At 42.2% G+C, this 17,990-nt stretch overlaps 1 protein-coding gene across 3 annotated transcripts in view; it reads left to right on the top strand.

Moving 5' to 3' along the window:
- DNAJC11 (DnaJ heat shock protein family (Hsp40) member C11) overlaps positions 1-17,990 on the top strand; it is a 1,614,167-nt gene that overhangs the window by 239,397 nt on the left and 1,356,780 nt on the right. For all 3 annotated transcript variants that reach the window (XM_044056434.1, XM_044056436.1, XM_044056435.1), the window contains one exon: positions 16,039-16,112. In XM_044056434.1, the coding sequence (XP_043912369.1) occupies positions 16,039-16,112 (74 nt within the window). The remainder of the gene's footprint in view (positions 1-16,038; positions 16,113-17,990) is intronic.

Genomic DNA, 17,990 nt, shown 5'->3' with positions numbered 1-17,990 from the left:
GGCAGGTTACCCTCAGTCGGCCTGAATATCGAAGTCTTGGGTCCTGCATTGGTTACTGTCTCCTCTTCCATGATGACGGGTGGTCGTCAGGGGTATAAAACATGCAGCAGACACAATTTTCTTCAGTCTTTCTTGCCGTGCGGTGCCTGAAGCAGAAGCAGTTCACAAGTGCCAGTCGGCCAACTCATGAAATTTTCGCATTCGAGTTTCAGAACCGAAGTCTTCAACTAAAGCTAAGTACCCCGTTGGGGAAACTTTTTTTTGCTCCTTTCTGATGTCAGTAAAAGTTAATAATTGCATTACTTGTGGGAAGCAAATACCTCATAAGGATTTTCATTTGTACTGCATTCCTTGCCTAGGCCCAGATCATAACGTGCCTTGCTGTCGGTTTTGTGCTAGATTTAACTAACGCACTATTAAGCGTCGGTATATCTTTGCCTCAAAATATTTTGGAAACAGATTTAATTACCCTGAAATGTCGTCGGATAGCAGTCCGATTACCGGAGGTCACAAAAAACTCAAAGAAAAGGACAGAGACAGACTGTCGAGGTCCAAAACCGACGACGAAGCTTCTCCTAAGCCAGTCGCTGGTTCGCTAGTGCTCAGTGAGGTGCTTTTGCAGCCCCTGATACTACTTTTGAGTCACAGGCCTCTACCGAGACCCATGTGGAGTCCGGCATATCGCAAGATTCTTGGAGTATTGTTCCCGTGGATGTCTCTCCCTCGGATGGGTCCAGATCTACTGAGCAGGCACCGGCTTCTGAGGGTGTTTTCAGGCCTCAACATTTCTATATAAAACTGACACCAGCTTCAAAAACAAAGACAAAAACAACTTCTAAGGCTAAAAAACTGACGCATGAGCACGGCTGGCCTTAGGCATAGGCGAACTAGGCGACCGCCTAGGGCGCCATAAACGCCGGCCTTGTAAAGGGCGCAATTTTTTCCTTTATTTATTTTTTTTATTTTAATTAATTTAGTTAGTCCATTCTTTCTTCTCGGTGCCTGCTCGAGGGCACCGGAACCACAGGGCAAAGGGGGTGGTGAGCGCCCTCCCGCTTTTACAGCATTGCGGTATTAGCGTCTTCTCCTTTAAGGAGAATCATGCGTGTACACACCAACGTGGAAGTAAATACGTTTTGCAGGCGTGCGAAATGTAAGCTAGCAGTTTTGTTAAGAGGGATTAAGTCCGTGTGTGCTTGTTTGGCCGTTCGGTTAAGAAAGAAGTTAAGTGTATGTGTGTGTAATTTAAACTATTTGCTTCTGTATGCATGAGAAAGTGTGTGTGTGTATATATGGAATTTAAATATGGAGAAGCTGTGGTCTGTGTAGTGCAGTTTGGTCGGTGGATGCATACTTGCTACATTAGGAATGATGGATTTAAGATAGATATTGCTTATAATGTGTCTGCTGATGGACATAAATGCTAAACTTTGCTAATCACTGTACTATACCAGGATTACTTTACAGCTGAACCTACCTGTTGAACTTCCATGCTTACTGGCTGCATTGTAAACTTCATGTATCATTTCCTGAAGAGTTGATCACTGTTCTGCCTGCAAAAGCTGACTGTGGGAGGGGGTGGGAGCGAGCTGCCATTACCTGCTCACCTATTCTAGGGTAAGGGAGACCGCTGTGTCTTGCCACAAAGGTGACACCTAGTGGAAATTCTAAATGTTACCCAGTGGAGTTTGAGCTAGCCAGACCCATTACTTGGTGTTTAATACCAGTAAACCTGAGAAGAATTCAGCATGCAGAGGCATGCTTTCCTCTGAGGACAGAAGTAGCTGGCTCAGAGGAGCTGCTGAGGGAAAAGGGGTACCCATTTGCTGTCTGCAATATAGTTCTTCAGGGAGGGAACAATTTCTGTCATTGTGCTACTGCAGAAATAATCTGAAGTGCATAACTAAAAAAAATAATAATTTTGGAGAACATAATTAGGCATGTGTATTGTCCATACTGCAGTTGTATTTTTAGGAGTGGCTGGGAAAGGTTGTTACTTTGTGTGTTATTGCTAAAAATAGAATGAAATGTATTAGGGCAGACAGTATTTATTGCATTTGTCCACTCAGTCATGCCTTCTCCCTAGTACAACTCTGGTTATGGGGTGGGTGTTGTAGCCATTAAGTGCTATTACTGGAACCAGGCTGAAATGCATTAATTTGAACATTTATTGTATTTTGCCAGTCAAACATTCCTACTGTACAAGTTTTGGTTATTGGTTATGTGGGTATTTTAGCCATTGTGCGTGGCCTTCATATATTAATGTCAGAAACAAGCTGAGATACCCTACAATGGGCAGTGTGATTAGGACTATTGTAGGGGAATACTTCACTGGGAATTTCTGCCATTGTGTGCTGCTGGTAATATGCTAGAGTATATCACAATGAGCAGTATTTCTTGGATTTGGGCTGTAAAACATGTCTCCTCTCCCAAATGCCATTATGGTTACTTGGAGTGGGAAAGTTACTGCGATCATGTTTTATGTTTCTAAAAGCTGAAATTAATTTAAGCAGGCTATTTGTTCCTTGTCATTCCCTCAAAGCTTTTGTGGTAACATGGGTGTGTGGGGGGTGGCAGCAAGGGATTGTCTGTAAGTGCTGTTTTATGTATTTATTTATTTATTATCCAGCATTGAAAATTGATCTACCTGGACCATTTTCAGACTCATCCCAGGTGCAAAACTGACAGGGCAACAGTATACAGTAGGAATAATTCCAGAACATAGTTTAGATTCAAAACAGTATTTTAACCTACGGAGAAACACACTTAATACACAAAAACTAAGTGACATAGCAGGTTACAGCTAAATGCCTTGTACAAGCAAAATTTGTGGAAGATAAGTAAGGTGAAGGCTTGTGTATAACTTTATATAATTAAATATCCACTTTGATGAGGCGATTAGTAGTTATTTATGACTTACTATTTAACGTTTTCTTGCGTAGAGTTGACCCTGCATTGATGTGGACCCATCCATTTCAGTTAGTTTGAGCAAGTCACTACTCCTTTACAGCCTCGCCTTGCTTTGGAGTCACCAGACACCAGTCCCTACAATACAGTCTGCAGAAGTCTCTGTGAAATCCTAAGAAATTTCTATAAGCATTCCTAATGAAACTTGCACTAATGGATTATATATCTTGCATTATATACATACTTATGGTAGCATTCATCTAAAACTTGCTCTTTTTGGACCACTTAAGCACACTTTTTGCTCTCCATACCCCCTACTGGCTTCCGGAACCACTGATTATAAACCTGCATTTCTTAAATCAATTTCTCTAAACATAATTTAGTTATGACAGCCAGGCAAAGGCAGATAAATTACAATCCTGTACATTTTTTTCTCTCGCTTTGGAACAGAATCACAAAACTCCATGGAGATTATTTATATATATATATATATATATATATATATATATATATATATATAATGTATGTATGTATACATATACATATGTAAAACTCCTGACCGATCTTCTACCTATGGAACTTCAGCACTGCAATACAAGTAGGTGCTGTATACTGTTAACACACACATACACACACAAGGTCCAGATTTATACAAATGCAGCAATCCCGACATCTTACCGACTTCACTGTTTGTAATATGCAACACTTTTCCAATAGTTGAAAAACTGCACCGGAATTTTGGCCCTTCATCCCGAATGTCAAAAACTTCACTTTTACAGCCTCCAGCAGAAACTACAAACAGTGAGTCACCACCACAGCAGATGAGATCTGGTTCATTTTTAAAAGGAATAATTTCCTGGCTAACAAACGGGTGGCAGTTGTAAGTCTGAACCATCTTTTTATTCTTCAGCATTGGAAATAAGCTGATTGAAAGATGTACTGACTGAGGTAAGCCCACTGGGCACAAGTTTTTAGAAGCATCCTGTTGTTTTTTTAACACCTTTTATTCATTTTATTACACCTTTTATTTATTTTATTTAACATTTTGTGCTGGGAGTTGCCAGAAGATTATTTTGAATTAGTTAGTGTAAGAGTTCTTTATGGATACACTTTTCCATAATTTTAGCCAGAGGGGAAGGATAGCTATTGGTCTATAGTTTGATAGTTCAATTTAGCTACCACCTTTATGGAGTGGTATGATTCCAGACAGAGGCTTCAGTTATGGTTCTGTTCATCAAAATAGTGACAGGGTATGCTATGACATCAGCAGGTAGTCTGCAGGGAGGAGGTCAGCTGAAAGGGTGGTAGGTTTGATTTTTGTGATTAGGGCTGTAATGAGAGAAGTTGGAACTTTTTGGAAGCTAAAGGAGATTGTCACTGGGTTTAAGGGTTTTAGCATTAGGGAAAGTGGGTTTAAGTTTGCTAGCAAGGGCTTAGATGGTTTCTGTTAAGAAATTGTTGAAGGTGTTGGCAGTGGACTCTGGCACTTTTTGCTAGGGGCTGAGGGGGTTGGATTAGTGGATTGTCCTGGGTGGAGAAGTTTAATACCTGCCCAGAACTTCTGTGGCTTGTTGTGGTGATTCTGCTGATAGTAGAAATGTTTTGGTCTAGCAATATGGATTTTTTTGTATCATTCCAAGGCCAATTTTCAGTGGCGGTCTGGGGAGAAACGCATGTCTTTGTGATATAGCTAGAGATAGAAAGACATATATATTTGTTAGGTTTTTTTGTGCATTCACTGTCAGCATTATGAAACTCCATATTTCAAGCAGTTATGATGTATTGTTTAATTGATAATATTGATGCAGAAATGCTCCCATGTCATTTTCAGTTTTTATAATGGAGTAGTGATAAAACACTGCCATTTTTGTATTTTAAAGTAAATCAAAGATTTCAGAATAGTTACAGCATTGTGTATTGTTTGGCAAATGGGTGAAATTCTTGGCTAGGCTTTAGGGCCTCCATGCCAGTAGCCTATAATCATGTGAATCACTTCATTGGTAGCACGACTGAATTTCCATAATCAAGAGCTGGCCTTTGTTTATTCATTGCAGGACCAGAAACTCAAACTTTGCATTATACTTGCAGAGCTTGTTTACAGAATCTGTAAAGTGCAAGGCATGTGGCTTCCATATGAGTGCATATCATGAGAATGTTGTATCGGCATGAAGGAAAATAATTGGCCATCAATCCGGCTGTGACAGTCTTCTATTTAGCCCTGATTTCAAGTCGTTTACAGACACTCTTGTGTTCAGGCAAGAATCTTGTCTTTAAATCCACATGCATTTTTTTGTACCCTGAAGCTGTCACAATCTCACTCTTGTACACTAGCAACAGATCAAGCAGGTTTATTAAGGAAAATTCAGCCTTCAATTGCAGTCAGCTACACTACAAGGTGTCTGTTGCAGTATGACTTGTTTTTTTGATGCATTTAAACTTTGAAAGAACTGGAGTGGGTTTTGTGGGAGTGACCCATCTGTGGGCGTGGCTCAAATAGGGGTGTTCCTTGAGTTCGGTATGGGTGGGGCTTAAGGGGCGGCAGAGCAGTACTTCGCCTAGGGCGCCAATTCAGCTAAGGCCGGCCCTGCGCATGAGCCACATGCTGAGGCCTCTATTCCTAAAAAAAAACAAAACAAAAAAAAAAAAAAAAACAGATGATCAAAATGGCTGAGGACTTAATTACTTTAACCAGGCCCCCCCCCCTCCTGATAAGAGGCCTAGGCAAGACACTGATTATGAATCTTCAGATCAGGTTTCTATTTCTTCTGATTCCTCTTCTGATTAGAAATTTTCTGTACCACCCTATGAGGATTCAGATGCAGAGGAATCCATCCCATCTGCATCTCCTCCTGAAGATTATTCTTTTGGAGAAACCTTGCATACTATAAAGGAACATTTTCATTGGGAGATTCAGGATTTCTTGGAATCCAAAAAGAGGCTTAGGGATTTCCTTCTTCTTCCTCAGCATAGGCCTTTGGCTATACCTCATGTATTAGACATTGTTGATGATGTGTTTCCGGAATCAAGCATGGCTCCTGATTCCCTACCTCCGGCTCCTAGTAAGCCAGACAGATATTACAGGGTTCCTGACTCCCACAAATTTGTATTCAAAAATCCTGCTGCTGATCCTGAAACTATCTCACAGGGTCCCAAAGGCGTAAAGGCCTCAACAGCTAAGAATCCTACCCCCTCTGATAGAGATTCCAAGGCGCTGGATAGATGGGTAAAGAAGGTTTATACGTCTGCAACCTTGGCAATTAGGGCCTTAAACTGCCAGTTTCATATGCTTAAATATCAACAGCATGTTATGGGATTATTGAAACAGAAAATAATGTTGATTTCTGAATGTTTGGAAAATAAAGAATTGCAGGAATTATTGCATGCAGCAGAACAGGTTGGAACGCATACTTTGCAATGTAGTTTTGATTCCTTGGAGGCCTCTTGCAGGGCCACAGTTACTGGATCTGTGATTAGAAGGCATGCCTGGCTCAAGGAGCAAAGTCTGCCTCATCATGTTAAAGCTAAATTGGATACACCTTTGCAGCATGATACTCTGTTTGCTAATAAGCCAGAAGAGGTTTTAAAGAAAATGGAAGATAAAGCTAAATCTATGCAAACTGTAAAAGATTTCTTACAAGTACAGCTACCCAGATTCAGTAGACACTGGCCTACAAAAAATTGGTCCTTTCCTGTGTCCGACAGAGCATCACGGGGCATATCCAGGCGCTCAAAAGGCTCTAGATACCAATCACAGGTCAAAGCAATGGGGTGCATCTACCTCCAAATCTGGAGGAAACAAAGCACAGCCCTACAATAAACAGTCTCAATAACTTCCGTCTGCCATCACCAAGCACTTATCTTTTGGCCGCCCCCTTAGGGGGAAAATTAGCACTTCATGCTCAAAATTGGCAGTTAATAACCCAGGACAAGTGGGTACTAAATATAGTATCCCAGGGATACAGATTTAATTTCCATACCTTTCCAATTCCAAAAGGTTGGCCAAATCTGCCACAAAATCAATGGGCAGAGGCACAGATACAAGTTACGTCCCTCATGGATATGGGGGCTATTCAACCAGAACAGGAAAAAGGGCAAGGGTTTTATTCAAGACTGTTCCTGGTACCCAGAAAAGACAATGCCTGGTGCCCAGTACTGGATTTATCGATTTTGAACACATTCTTGGACATCCCAAAATTCAAAATGCTGACTTTACAACAGCTTCTGCCCATGCTGGGCAAGAACGGTTGGTTAGTGACTCTAGACTTTAAAAGAGGCATACCTCCATATCCCAATAAGGGAATTGTGCAGAAGATACCTCCGCTTCAAGGCTGGTTTCATGCATTACCAATTCTCTTCACTGCCATTTGGTTTATCTACCGTGCCCAGGGTCTTTACAAAGTGCCTGGCACCAGTAATTGCATTTTACATACAAAGAGGTATACAAATCTACCCTTACTTGGACTGTCTCATTCAAGCAGAAAACAAAGACATTCTTCTTCAACATCTGGCGTTTGTAAAAAGGCTTCTAACATGCCTAGGGTACACAATAAACGAAAAGAAATCACAACTGGTACCCTCTCAAAGATTACATTCCTGGGTGGAAGCTTGAATACAGCTGCCCAGATGGCTTACCTTACACCAGACAAGCAAAGGCAACTGACTATTTACTTCAAAAAGATGGCAAAAAAACCCAGTTATCTGCAAGACAAATTCTGCAAGCTTTGGGGTTCATGGCATCCTGCATTCTACTAATTCCATATGCAAGACTGCATATGAGGAAACTACAGTGGTATCTAAAAGGTTTATGGAGTCAACATTGTCAGTCTGGAATCAATGATTCATCTCATTCCCTGCCTACAACAGGAGTTTCTTTGGTGGGCAGAGGCATGTCACCAGAACATGGGACGGTCTTTCACTCTAGCCCCTGCCACCTAAACCCTAACTACAGACGCATCAGACTATGCTGGGGGGCCCACCTGGCAGGGAGATGCATTCAGGGCATATGGAGCACAAAACAAATGCATCTGCATATCGGCCAGAAAGAGATGTTAGCTGTTCAGAATGCCCTGACAGCCTTCAAGGACTTAATTCATCCAGGACAACTACTGATAAAGACGGACAACACCATGGTTATGTGGTACATAAACAAGCAGGGGAGTACAAATTCCTACCCCCTTTGCAGACTAGCCATGGCATTGTGGGACACAGCCTTGACTTATCAAGTACATCTTCAAGCTCAATTCCTGCCAGGAAAACGAAATACTCTGGCAGACGACCTAAGCAGAAATCTTATGGACCCTCACGAGTGGAAACTGGATCCACAAGTCTTCAGCATGATAACAGAAAAATGGGGGAGTCCGGACATAGATCTGTTTGTCTCTCCCCAAAATGATCAACTGGACAAATTCTGCACAAGGACTTATCACAGACAAGCATGGAAAGTGGATGCCCTAGCCTTCAGTTGGAAAAATCTGTCAGTCTACGCCTTTCTGTCTCTGCCTCTTCTTCCCAAGGTCTTACTTAAGGTCAGACAGGAAAAACCAAAAATGATCCTAATTGCCCCAAACTGGCCTCGCCAGCACTGGTACCCAATTCTAAGGAATGTCTCAACTACCTCCTTGGTACTCGCCTCAAATACCTCATCTACTGTCTCAGCAGAGCAATCAAATTCTGCACAATCAGCTCCAAACCCTGAACCTGGCAGCATGGCTGATTATGTAATTATTCAAACAATTCCTCTCAGTAAATTTGTGATGGATGTTATTTTGGAAGCCAGAAGGCCTAGTACTAGAAAATCTTATGCTGATAAATGGAAGAGATTCTGTGCTTGGAACCAAGCACAAGGAACGAACACAGCAAAGTCAAATATTCCTCAGATTTTACAATACTTGACTGAGATGCTTGACAAGGGCCTGTCTTTTTTCATCAATAAAAATCCATGCTTCTGCCATCTTGGCTCATTACAACACAGAGCCTCCCATCTTTTTTCGTCCTCTGCTAAAACAGTATCTTAGAGGGGCCAAAAATTTAAGGCCCCCCCCCCTCCCCCCCAGAAGATCACCAACTCCTTTATGGGACCTCAGTTTTGTGTTGGAAAAGCTCACCCTGCCTCCAGTTGAACTAGCAGCTACTGCGGATATGAACCTATGAACCTATGGATATAACGATGTTCTTCATCTCACATTGCTGCAGTCCTTACATATGGGTAGTCCGCTGTCCTCGGTCGGCCCGAATATCAAGGTATTAGGCTGACGTCGGTCAAGGCGCTTAAGACTGACATCAGGACGTCAGGGTACAAATGCGCATGACCGACGTCATATCCTCAGTCTTTTTTGCCGCATGGTCCGATGCAGAAGCAGCGTTGCAAGTGCCGTTCGGCGTTCTGAAATTTTTCGAATTCGGAGTTTCAGACCAAGTCAAAGTTGGCTAAGTACCCCGTTGGGGAATATTTTGTTTTTTTCTTGCCTCAGTGGTTTACCGGATGTCAGAAAAAGTGAATAACTGTATTTCTTGTGGGAAGCAGATACCGCATAGGGATTATCTTTCTTTGTGTATTCCTTGTTTGGGGCCTGAGCACGATGTTGTTGGGTGTCGCTTTTGTGCTAGGTTCAATAAGCGCACTATTAAGCGAAGGTTAGATTGTGCTAGGTTGGTCTTCGGGAAGCGGTGCAGTTATAATATGCCGTCGGATTCTCCAGCACCCGCTTCTTCGAAGAAGCGCAAAGACTAAAAGCTAAACCCAGGCAAGAAGAGTCGTCCGTACCGGACGCCGGTTCTTTAGAGGCGTCAGTGGAACCGGTGGTACCGACGGAGGCTTCTCTGGAGTCCCAGGGGGAGACTTTAATATTGCAGGATGTGGCCTCTCAGGAGGCAGGCCAGGCTGAAGGGGCTTCTCAGGTTACTGTACTCCCCTCCCTTCCTAGGGTGGTTAGGCCCTCTCCTTCTGTTTCCAAGGCTTCTCCCAGAGGCAGGCCAGGTTTAGCTTCTGTTGGTGTCACTCCTAGTTCAGCAGGGTCTGTGCCCAAGAAGCATATGCTTAAAATGGCAGAAGATTTAATTACTTTGATTAGAGGTTCTTTGCCCCCTCCTGATAAGAGGCCTAGGGTGGAGCCAGGGTTGGGGAGTTTTGAGCAGGCTTGGATGTTTCAGAGTCTTGACTGAAGACTTGCAGGAGTACTCTCCTTATTCTGATTCTGATGCAGATGATTCGACTCCTTCTGCTTCTCCTCCAGAGGATTTCTCTTTTTCAGAGACTCTTCATTCCATGAGGGAACATTTTAAGTGGGAAGGTCAGGACTTCTCTGATTCCAGGAAAAGGCTTAGGGAATTTTGCTTTTGCCCCAGCATAGGCCCTTGGCTATACCACCTGTTCTGGATGTTGTGGAAGATGTGTTTGCAGAGGCTTCACTTAATCCTGATTCTTTGCCTCCTGCTCCTGTTAAACCGGATAGGTATTACAGGGTGCCTGAGGCTCATAAATATCTTTATAAGAGTCCTAGGGCGGACCCAGAAACTGTTAGTCAGGGACCTAAGGGTGTCAAGGCCTCTGTTGTAAAAAATCCGGTTCCTCCAGATAAAGAGGCCAGAGCTTTGGATAGATAGGGAAAGAAAGTCTATACTTCTTCCACCTTAGCTATGAGGGCTTTGAATTGCCAGTTTCACATGTTGAAATATCAAAACTATCTTCTTTCTCAATTGAAGTCTAAGGTAGATGCTCTGGCGGAAGGCATTGAGTGTAAAGAATTGCAAGATTTGGTGCATGTTTCTGAACAAGTGGGTAAGCATTCTTTACAATGTGGTTTTGATGCTATACAGGCCTCGTCTAGGGTGGCTGCCACTGGTTCAGTTCTTCGCAGGCACGCCTGGCTGAGGGATCAGAATTTATCTGACCATGTTAAGACAAGGATTTTGGATGCTCCTTTACAGTCTGATGTGTTGTTTGGTACACCTGTGGAGTCGGTCTTAAAGAAAATGGAAGACAAGGCTAAGTCTATGCAGGCTGTTAAAGATTTTTTGCAAGTTCAGCCTCCGAAGTTTAGTAGGAATTGGCCTGCTAAGGGGTGGACGTATCCTTCTTATGATTCTCAGTCTAGGGGTAGATCTAGACGTGGTAGGGGTAGAGCTCAGAGTTCCTTCAGACCTAGAACAGGGAGTTCACCTGCACAATCTTCGGGTGAGGGCAGGGGCCAGTCCTTTCGTAAACAGGCCCAATGACCTACCTTTTCAGCTGCCAGATCCTTCTTGCCTGGCAGCACCTTTGGGGGGAAGGTTGGCACTCTTCAAGGAAAATTGGAGTTTGATTACCCAAGACAGATGGGTATTGGATATCATACACCAAGGTTACAAGTTTTATTTCCATACCTTGCCTCCTTTCAAAGGCATGCCGGACGTTCCTCCTCAGCAAAGACTAGAGGCTCACAAACAAATTTCTCTGCTACTTCACATAGGGGCCATACAACCGGTCCCTCCGCCAGAAGTGGGCCTAGGATTTTATTCTCGCCTGTTCCTAGTACCAAAGAAGGGGAACACGTGGAGACCAATTTTGGATTTATCTATCCTCAACACATATCTGGACACTCCCAAGTTCAAAATGTTGACGTTACAACAGCTTTTACCTCTGCTGGGCAAAGATCACTGGATGGTGACTCTGGATCTCAAGGAGGCTTACCTTCATGTTCCTATCAGGCTCAGTTGCAGGAAGTATCTGCGTTTTCGGGCTGGGACTTCTCATTATCAGTTCTCTGCATTGCCCTTTGGCTTATCTACTGCGCCCAGAGTGTTCACAAAGGTTCTGGCTCCAGTGATAGCTTTCTTCAGGCTAAGAGGAATACAGATTTATCCTTATTTGGACGATTGCCTGATTCTGGCCCAAGAAAAGGACGAACTTCTTCATCATTTACAGTATGTGATAGCAGTGCTAAGATGCCTGGGGTATTCTGTGAACGAAATAAAGTCCAGTCTAGTACCCTCTCAGGACATGTGCTTTCTGGGTGTGAGACTGAATACAGCATCCCAGATGGCCTTTTTGACCCCGGACAAACAAAAGAATCTTTCTCTGTACTTCCATCAATTGTCTCATCATTCCAGGCTGACTGCAAGGACAGTCCTTCAAGCCTTGGGGTTCATGGCATCTTGTATTCTGGTGCTTCCCAATGCCAAACTGCATATGAGGAAGCTACAATGGTATCTCAAAAATGTATGGACACAGCACTGCCAAGATATGGACACTGTCATTCAGATAATACCTTGCATTCAAAAGGAATTTTTGTGGTGGGCTCAGGAATGTCACCTAAACAAGGGACTCTCTGTGACCCGGCCAGAGGCGAGTCAGATTCTAACGACAGATGCCTCAGACAAAGCTTGGGGAGCTCATCTAAATGGAAAGTGGGTACAAGACACGTGGCCTGCCAGACTTCAACATCTACATATCAACTTGAAGGAGATGTTAGCAGTCCAATTTGCATTAATAGCTTTCAAGGATTTACTTCTTCCAGGGCAGGTGTTGGTTCTAACAGACAACACAACTGTCATGTGGTACATCAACAAGCAAGGGGAACACATTCTTATCCTCTATGCAGACAAGCAATGATTTTGTGGGAGACTGCTCTCAGTTTACAGCTAAATCTTCAGGCAAGGTTTCTGCCAGGAGCACAGAACTCCTTAGCAGATGTGTTGAGCAGACAAATTATGGATCCCCACGAGTGGAAATTGGATCCTCATGTATTTCAGAAATTGACAGTGTTATGGGGAACTCCAGACATAGATCTGTTCGCTTCTCCACTAAACTACCAGCTGCCAAAGTTTTGCACAAAAGGTTTCATCCCACAGCTTGGAAAGTGGATGCTCTCTCATTCAATTGGAGCAATCTTCATGTGTATGCCTTTCCACCTCTGCCTCTCCTCCCAAAGGTACTCCTGAAGGTCAGACAGGACAAGCCAAAGATGATTTTAATAGCTCCAGATTGGCCTCGACAGCACTGGTACCCATTACTGAGAAGTCTGATACGGGAGCCTCCATGGCCTTTGCCTTCGATTCCACACCTGCTGTCTCAGGAGAACAGTCATTTACTCAATGTCAAACTTCACTCTCTGCATCTAACAGCCTGGCATATTCTGTTTTAAACCCTGGAGGGTCTCAGCTTCCACAGCAAGTTTTGAATGTTATTTTGGAGGCCAGAAGGCCTAGTACAAGGAAAGTGTCCCCAGATAAATGGAGGAGATTTTTATTTTGGAGTACAGCAAAGGAATTTGATGTTTCTAAGCCTAATTTAAGTGTGGCTCTTCAATATCTTACTGAGTTACTGGACAAAGGTTTGTCCTTCTCCTCTATTAAGGTTCATGCTGCAGCAATTTCTGCTCACTATGACTGTGACCCACCATTGTTTTCTCATCCTTTGTTTAAGCAATTCCTTAGAGGGGCAAAGAATATAAGACCCCACGTGAGCTCCTACTCCTGCTTGGGATCTCAATTTTGTGTTGGAGAAACTCACTCTACAACCTTTTGAGCCTGCAGCTACTGCCGAGTTGAAATATTTATCATGGAAGACTGCTTTTTTGTTGGCCATTACCTCTGCGAGAAGGGTTTCTGAATTACAGGCCCTTATGGCGGTTGAGCCTTTCTTCATTTTCCATAAGGATAGGGTATCTTTGCGTACTAATCCTTCCTTTATGCCTAAAGTGGTTTCTAGTGTGGCTTTAAACCAAACTATTCATTTGCCTACTTTTTATGCAAACCCCCAAAATAAAGGGGAAAAGATTTTGCACACTTTGGATATACACAGGCAGTTGCGATATTATTTGAGCAGAACTAAAGGGTTCAGGCAGTCTCAGCAGTTATTTGTTTCATTTGCTTTGAGTTCTCAGGGCAAGCCTGTTTCAAAACAAACTATTTCTAAGTGGATTGGGTTTTGTATTGCTTTCTGTTATTCCCATCATGGTAAGGAGATTCCAGCTGGGATTAGGCCTCATTTCACTAGGGCTACTGCCACTTCTACAGCTTTTTTAAGGGGGGTGGCAACTAAAGATATTTTGGAGGCAGCTACTTGGAGTTCAGTGCATACTTTCTCTAAGCATTACCACCTTCCACTTTACTCTAAATCTAGGGCTGGTTTTGCCACTGCAATTTTACAGGGCATTTTGGCAGCTCCTAATGCTTTATAGTTTTGCCATCCTCCCTTACCTCTGCTTTGGGATTCTACCCATATGTAAGGACTGCAGCAATGTGAGATGAAGAACATAGTACAGTTTTATACCTACCATAAATGTAGATGTTCGAAGATCTACATTGCTGCAGTCCAATTTACCCTCCCTCCTTCCCCTCTGTAGTTAGAGGCGGTTGTGTGGTTTGGGTTGTGAATATTGTAGAGATTGTATATATTGTACATATGATTAGTGCAAGGGTGGTTGGTTGTTTTTTGCTGTCTTTTGGTTTTGGCCTTTCTTTTTAGGGTCTTCTGACATCTGGGGCAAGAAAGGACTGAGGATATGACGTCGGTCATGCGCATTTGTACCCTGACGTCCTGATGTCAGTCTTAAGCGCCTTGACCGACGTCAGCCTAATACTTTGATATTCGGGCCGACCGAGGACAGCGGACTACCCATATGTAAGGACTGCAGCAATGTAGATCTTCGAACATCAACATTTATGGTAGGTACAAAACTGTACTTTTTTATCTTGGAAAACAGCTTTCCTTCTGGCAATCACTTCAGCAAGAAGGGTTTCAGAACTACAGGCCCTCATGGCTGTGGAGCCTTTTATTACATTTTACCCGGACAGGGTGTCCATCAGGACCAATCCTTCTTTTATGCCTAAGGTGGCATCCAGTGTGTCTCTTAACCAAACTATTCACCTGCCAACTTTTTACCCAAATCCACAGAACAAGGGGGAGCGGATTCTGCATTCCTTGGATGTGCACAGACAACTAAGATTCTACTTAAACAGGACCAAATCTCTAAGGAAGTCTGAGCAGCCACTGGTGGCATTTGCTGCAGGATCAGAGGGGAAGGCTATTTCAAAGCAGACTATTTCAAAGTGGATAAGCCACTGCATTTGTTTCTGCTACTTGCATCATGGTAAACCGGTGCCCAAGGGAATCTGGTCACATTCCACCAGGGCTGCATCTACCTCAGCAGCGTTTCTCAGAGGAGTGCCAACCAAAGACATTCTAGAAGCTGCTACTTGGAGCTCTGTTCATACTTTTACAAAGCATTATCATTTGCCCCTCTTCTCTAAGTCCAGGGCAGGCTTTGCCACTGCAGTTCTGCAGGGCCTTATAGCCACTCCTAATGCTATTTAGTTCCAGCCTCCCATCCATAGCTTTGGGATTCTGCCCAAATGTAATGACTGCAACAGTGAAACACGAAGAACATAGTACAGTTGTGTACACTTACCATAAATGTAGTTGTTCGAGTGTATTCACTGTTGCTTTCCGGGTAACCCACCCGCCACCCCCCTTTTTTTTTCTAGAACGTCTCTTTCCTTCACTATATTCTACAGCCTTTGTGGTGTATTTGCTTTTAGACGAAGGTAAAGTTTATGTTATTACAATTGCATTTATATATATATATATATATATATATATATATATATATATATATATATATGTATATATATATATGTATATATATATATATATATATTTTTTTTTTTTTTTTTTTTTTGCTCCCCATTTGGGGGGCACCTGACATCTGGGGCAAGAAAAACTGAAGAAAATGGCGTCGGCTGCATGTTTTATACCCCTGACAACCTGACGTCATGGAAGAGGAGACAGCAACCGACGCAAGACCCAAGACTTTGATATTTAGGCTGACTGAGGGCAACCTGCCAGCAGATTACCCAAATGGTAATGACTGCAACAGTGAATACACTCGAACATCTACATTTATGGTAAGTGTACACAACTGTACTTTCTGGAGAAGGGGTAATCTTTGAGATATATACCTTTTCCTCCAACATATATTTGAATTTGTATCTTTTTTTTTCCAAATTACCAAATGCTAATAGACAGGGCAGCTTTAGAAAACTAGACAAATTATGTAAATATTTTATTTTGTTTCACATTGGACTAGAAAATGTAAAGTAAGTGATATGAAAACACCTTTAAAGCAATTGTCATGATTTTTGCTTTGACAGTGTTAAACGACCCTCAGTCCAGGGCTATTTATGACGTGTATGGGAAGAAGGGACTGGAAATGGAAGGATGGGAGGTAAGACAAAACAGTGCCATTCTCTGATGAACATAGAACAGACAGCTTGCCTTTTGGCCATTCGATCTCACTCTTCACTTACTGTTTTCATCACTGCTGTGTGAGAATGTTTAAGTATTTTAGTTTTAATTATTTTTTTTCAATCAAATGAAAAACTGCTACTGATGAAGTTCATATCACGTAGTACTCCCTCTAGAATAATTATCTAAATGCATTTTATTTACGTTATGCCTAGTAAAGCATAAATGCAGTAGTTGGCGTCCTCTCTTGTGTAAACAGAGGCACAGTTGTATTGGATCTGCAGATCAAATGTGTGTTTGGGATAAATACAAGTATGTATTTTACAGTACAAATATTTCATCTGATTGGTGTCTTTTTACTATTACTACAATGTTGACACCAGAAATGGCCGGAAGGCCTATTTACTAAGAGATTGTAGCAGTTGTGACGTAGGCTTTTCTGTCTTGCAGATTTAACACAGTGTCTTGTGCACATTTCTGGCTGGGGGGCAGTATGCTCTCAAATGGTCAGTTTAATCCCTTTGATATACTAGATTTTTTATTTTGTGGGTGTGCCATGGTTACTGGACTATCATCTTTCATCCCCCTACACCATGGAGCTGATAATTACAATTCAGACTGGTTGCTTTCATGTTTTGAGTGTGCATTTTGCCTGAATTTTCATGTGGTATTTCCCTTTGCTTAACTTGGTTACAAGGCCATGAAGCTGTGTAACTGTGTTTTTTTTTCCCCTTCCTCCCGTACTGTGTATAGCAACAATCAACCAAGTGTTGTCTCTTTCACTAAGAAGTGACAAGAAGGATGTCATAACTCCTGACCTTGAAATTAAGCTGTTTAATAAATTATTGCAAATTCTTTGCCTTGTCCAGTCCTGATTTCATTAAAAGTATGAAAATTCATCTTTCTGAGTAGAGTTTCTTCTAAGCTACAATATTATTCACAGGGCTGTATCCTCTCCCCAGTATTGTTTTTTTTTAGAAATATGTGATCAGAAAAGAGCTGTGTTATTGACCTTTGCTGAAATTAATTGAATAAATGTAATATATATACAAAATTGGTATTAAACATGGTAAGTTGAGAAATATAAGCTGAGAAATGGGGTGGGAGGTTGGTGTATTGGTCAAGGTGTTTACCATACAGACCCAAGGTGCAGAGTTCGATTTTTACATGGGTTAATTGGCTAGGCTTAAAATAGCTCAAGGGCAGTTAGCTTAGTACTAGTCTATAGAGCGGAGTTGGTGTAGTGGGCCAACGCATTATGCTGTAGTTCAGAGGGTCTTGGGTCCGAGACTGTCTCTCCATGTAAAGCAAAGTACCTCATTAAACCTTTTTAAGCGCAACCTGGGTAACTGGATGGGGAACAGAAATACACCCTTGGGATTCCACCTGTGTCCCTGCTGGACAGTGGCGTAGGGTGCTGATCTATTGGAATATGGGCTAAAGTCTTGGCTAGGCTTGTAAGGGCCTCTGGGCCAATAGCCTAGTAGCATCCTATGATCTTAAATATGCAGCTGAAATATTTTTAGATTGTGCATTATTTGCAAATAGTATGCATATTTTATGACCATTATGATTAGATATAAAAATATTTTGAATATTATACAGTGATTCATATTTAAAGTCAGTATGTTTCCTTCAGATTTAAGGAAATATTGATTTTGTTTAAGCAAACTGGTCACTTGTCCGCATTTCTACTCAATGTGTTGCACTGTCTTTGTTTTTTATCTGTCTGATGACTTAGTTATAAAGTGGATTCTATTCTTTTTTACTTATAAAAGTGACATGGAGTTTGTTGTTGTCTTAACTGTACATAGTCTGCAAACGTGAGTTTGGGGCGTTATTTGTTCAGGTTAAAAAT

This window comes from Protopterus annectens, chromosome 14.part0, assembly GCF_019279795.1.
Source record: "Protopterus annectens isolate FY-2018-M chromosome 14.part0, PAN1.0, whole genome shotgun sequence".
Taxonomy (NCBI): domain Eukaryota; kingdom Metazoa; phylum Chordata; order Ceratodontiformes; family Protopteridae; genus Protopterus; species Protopterus annectens.
The sequence above is the reverse complement of the archived record's forward strand: the minus strand, read 5'-3'. Positions and strand labels throughout refer to the sequence as shown.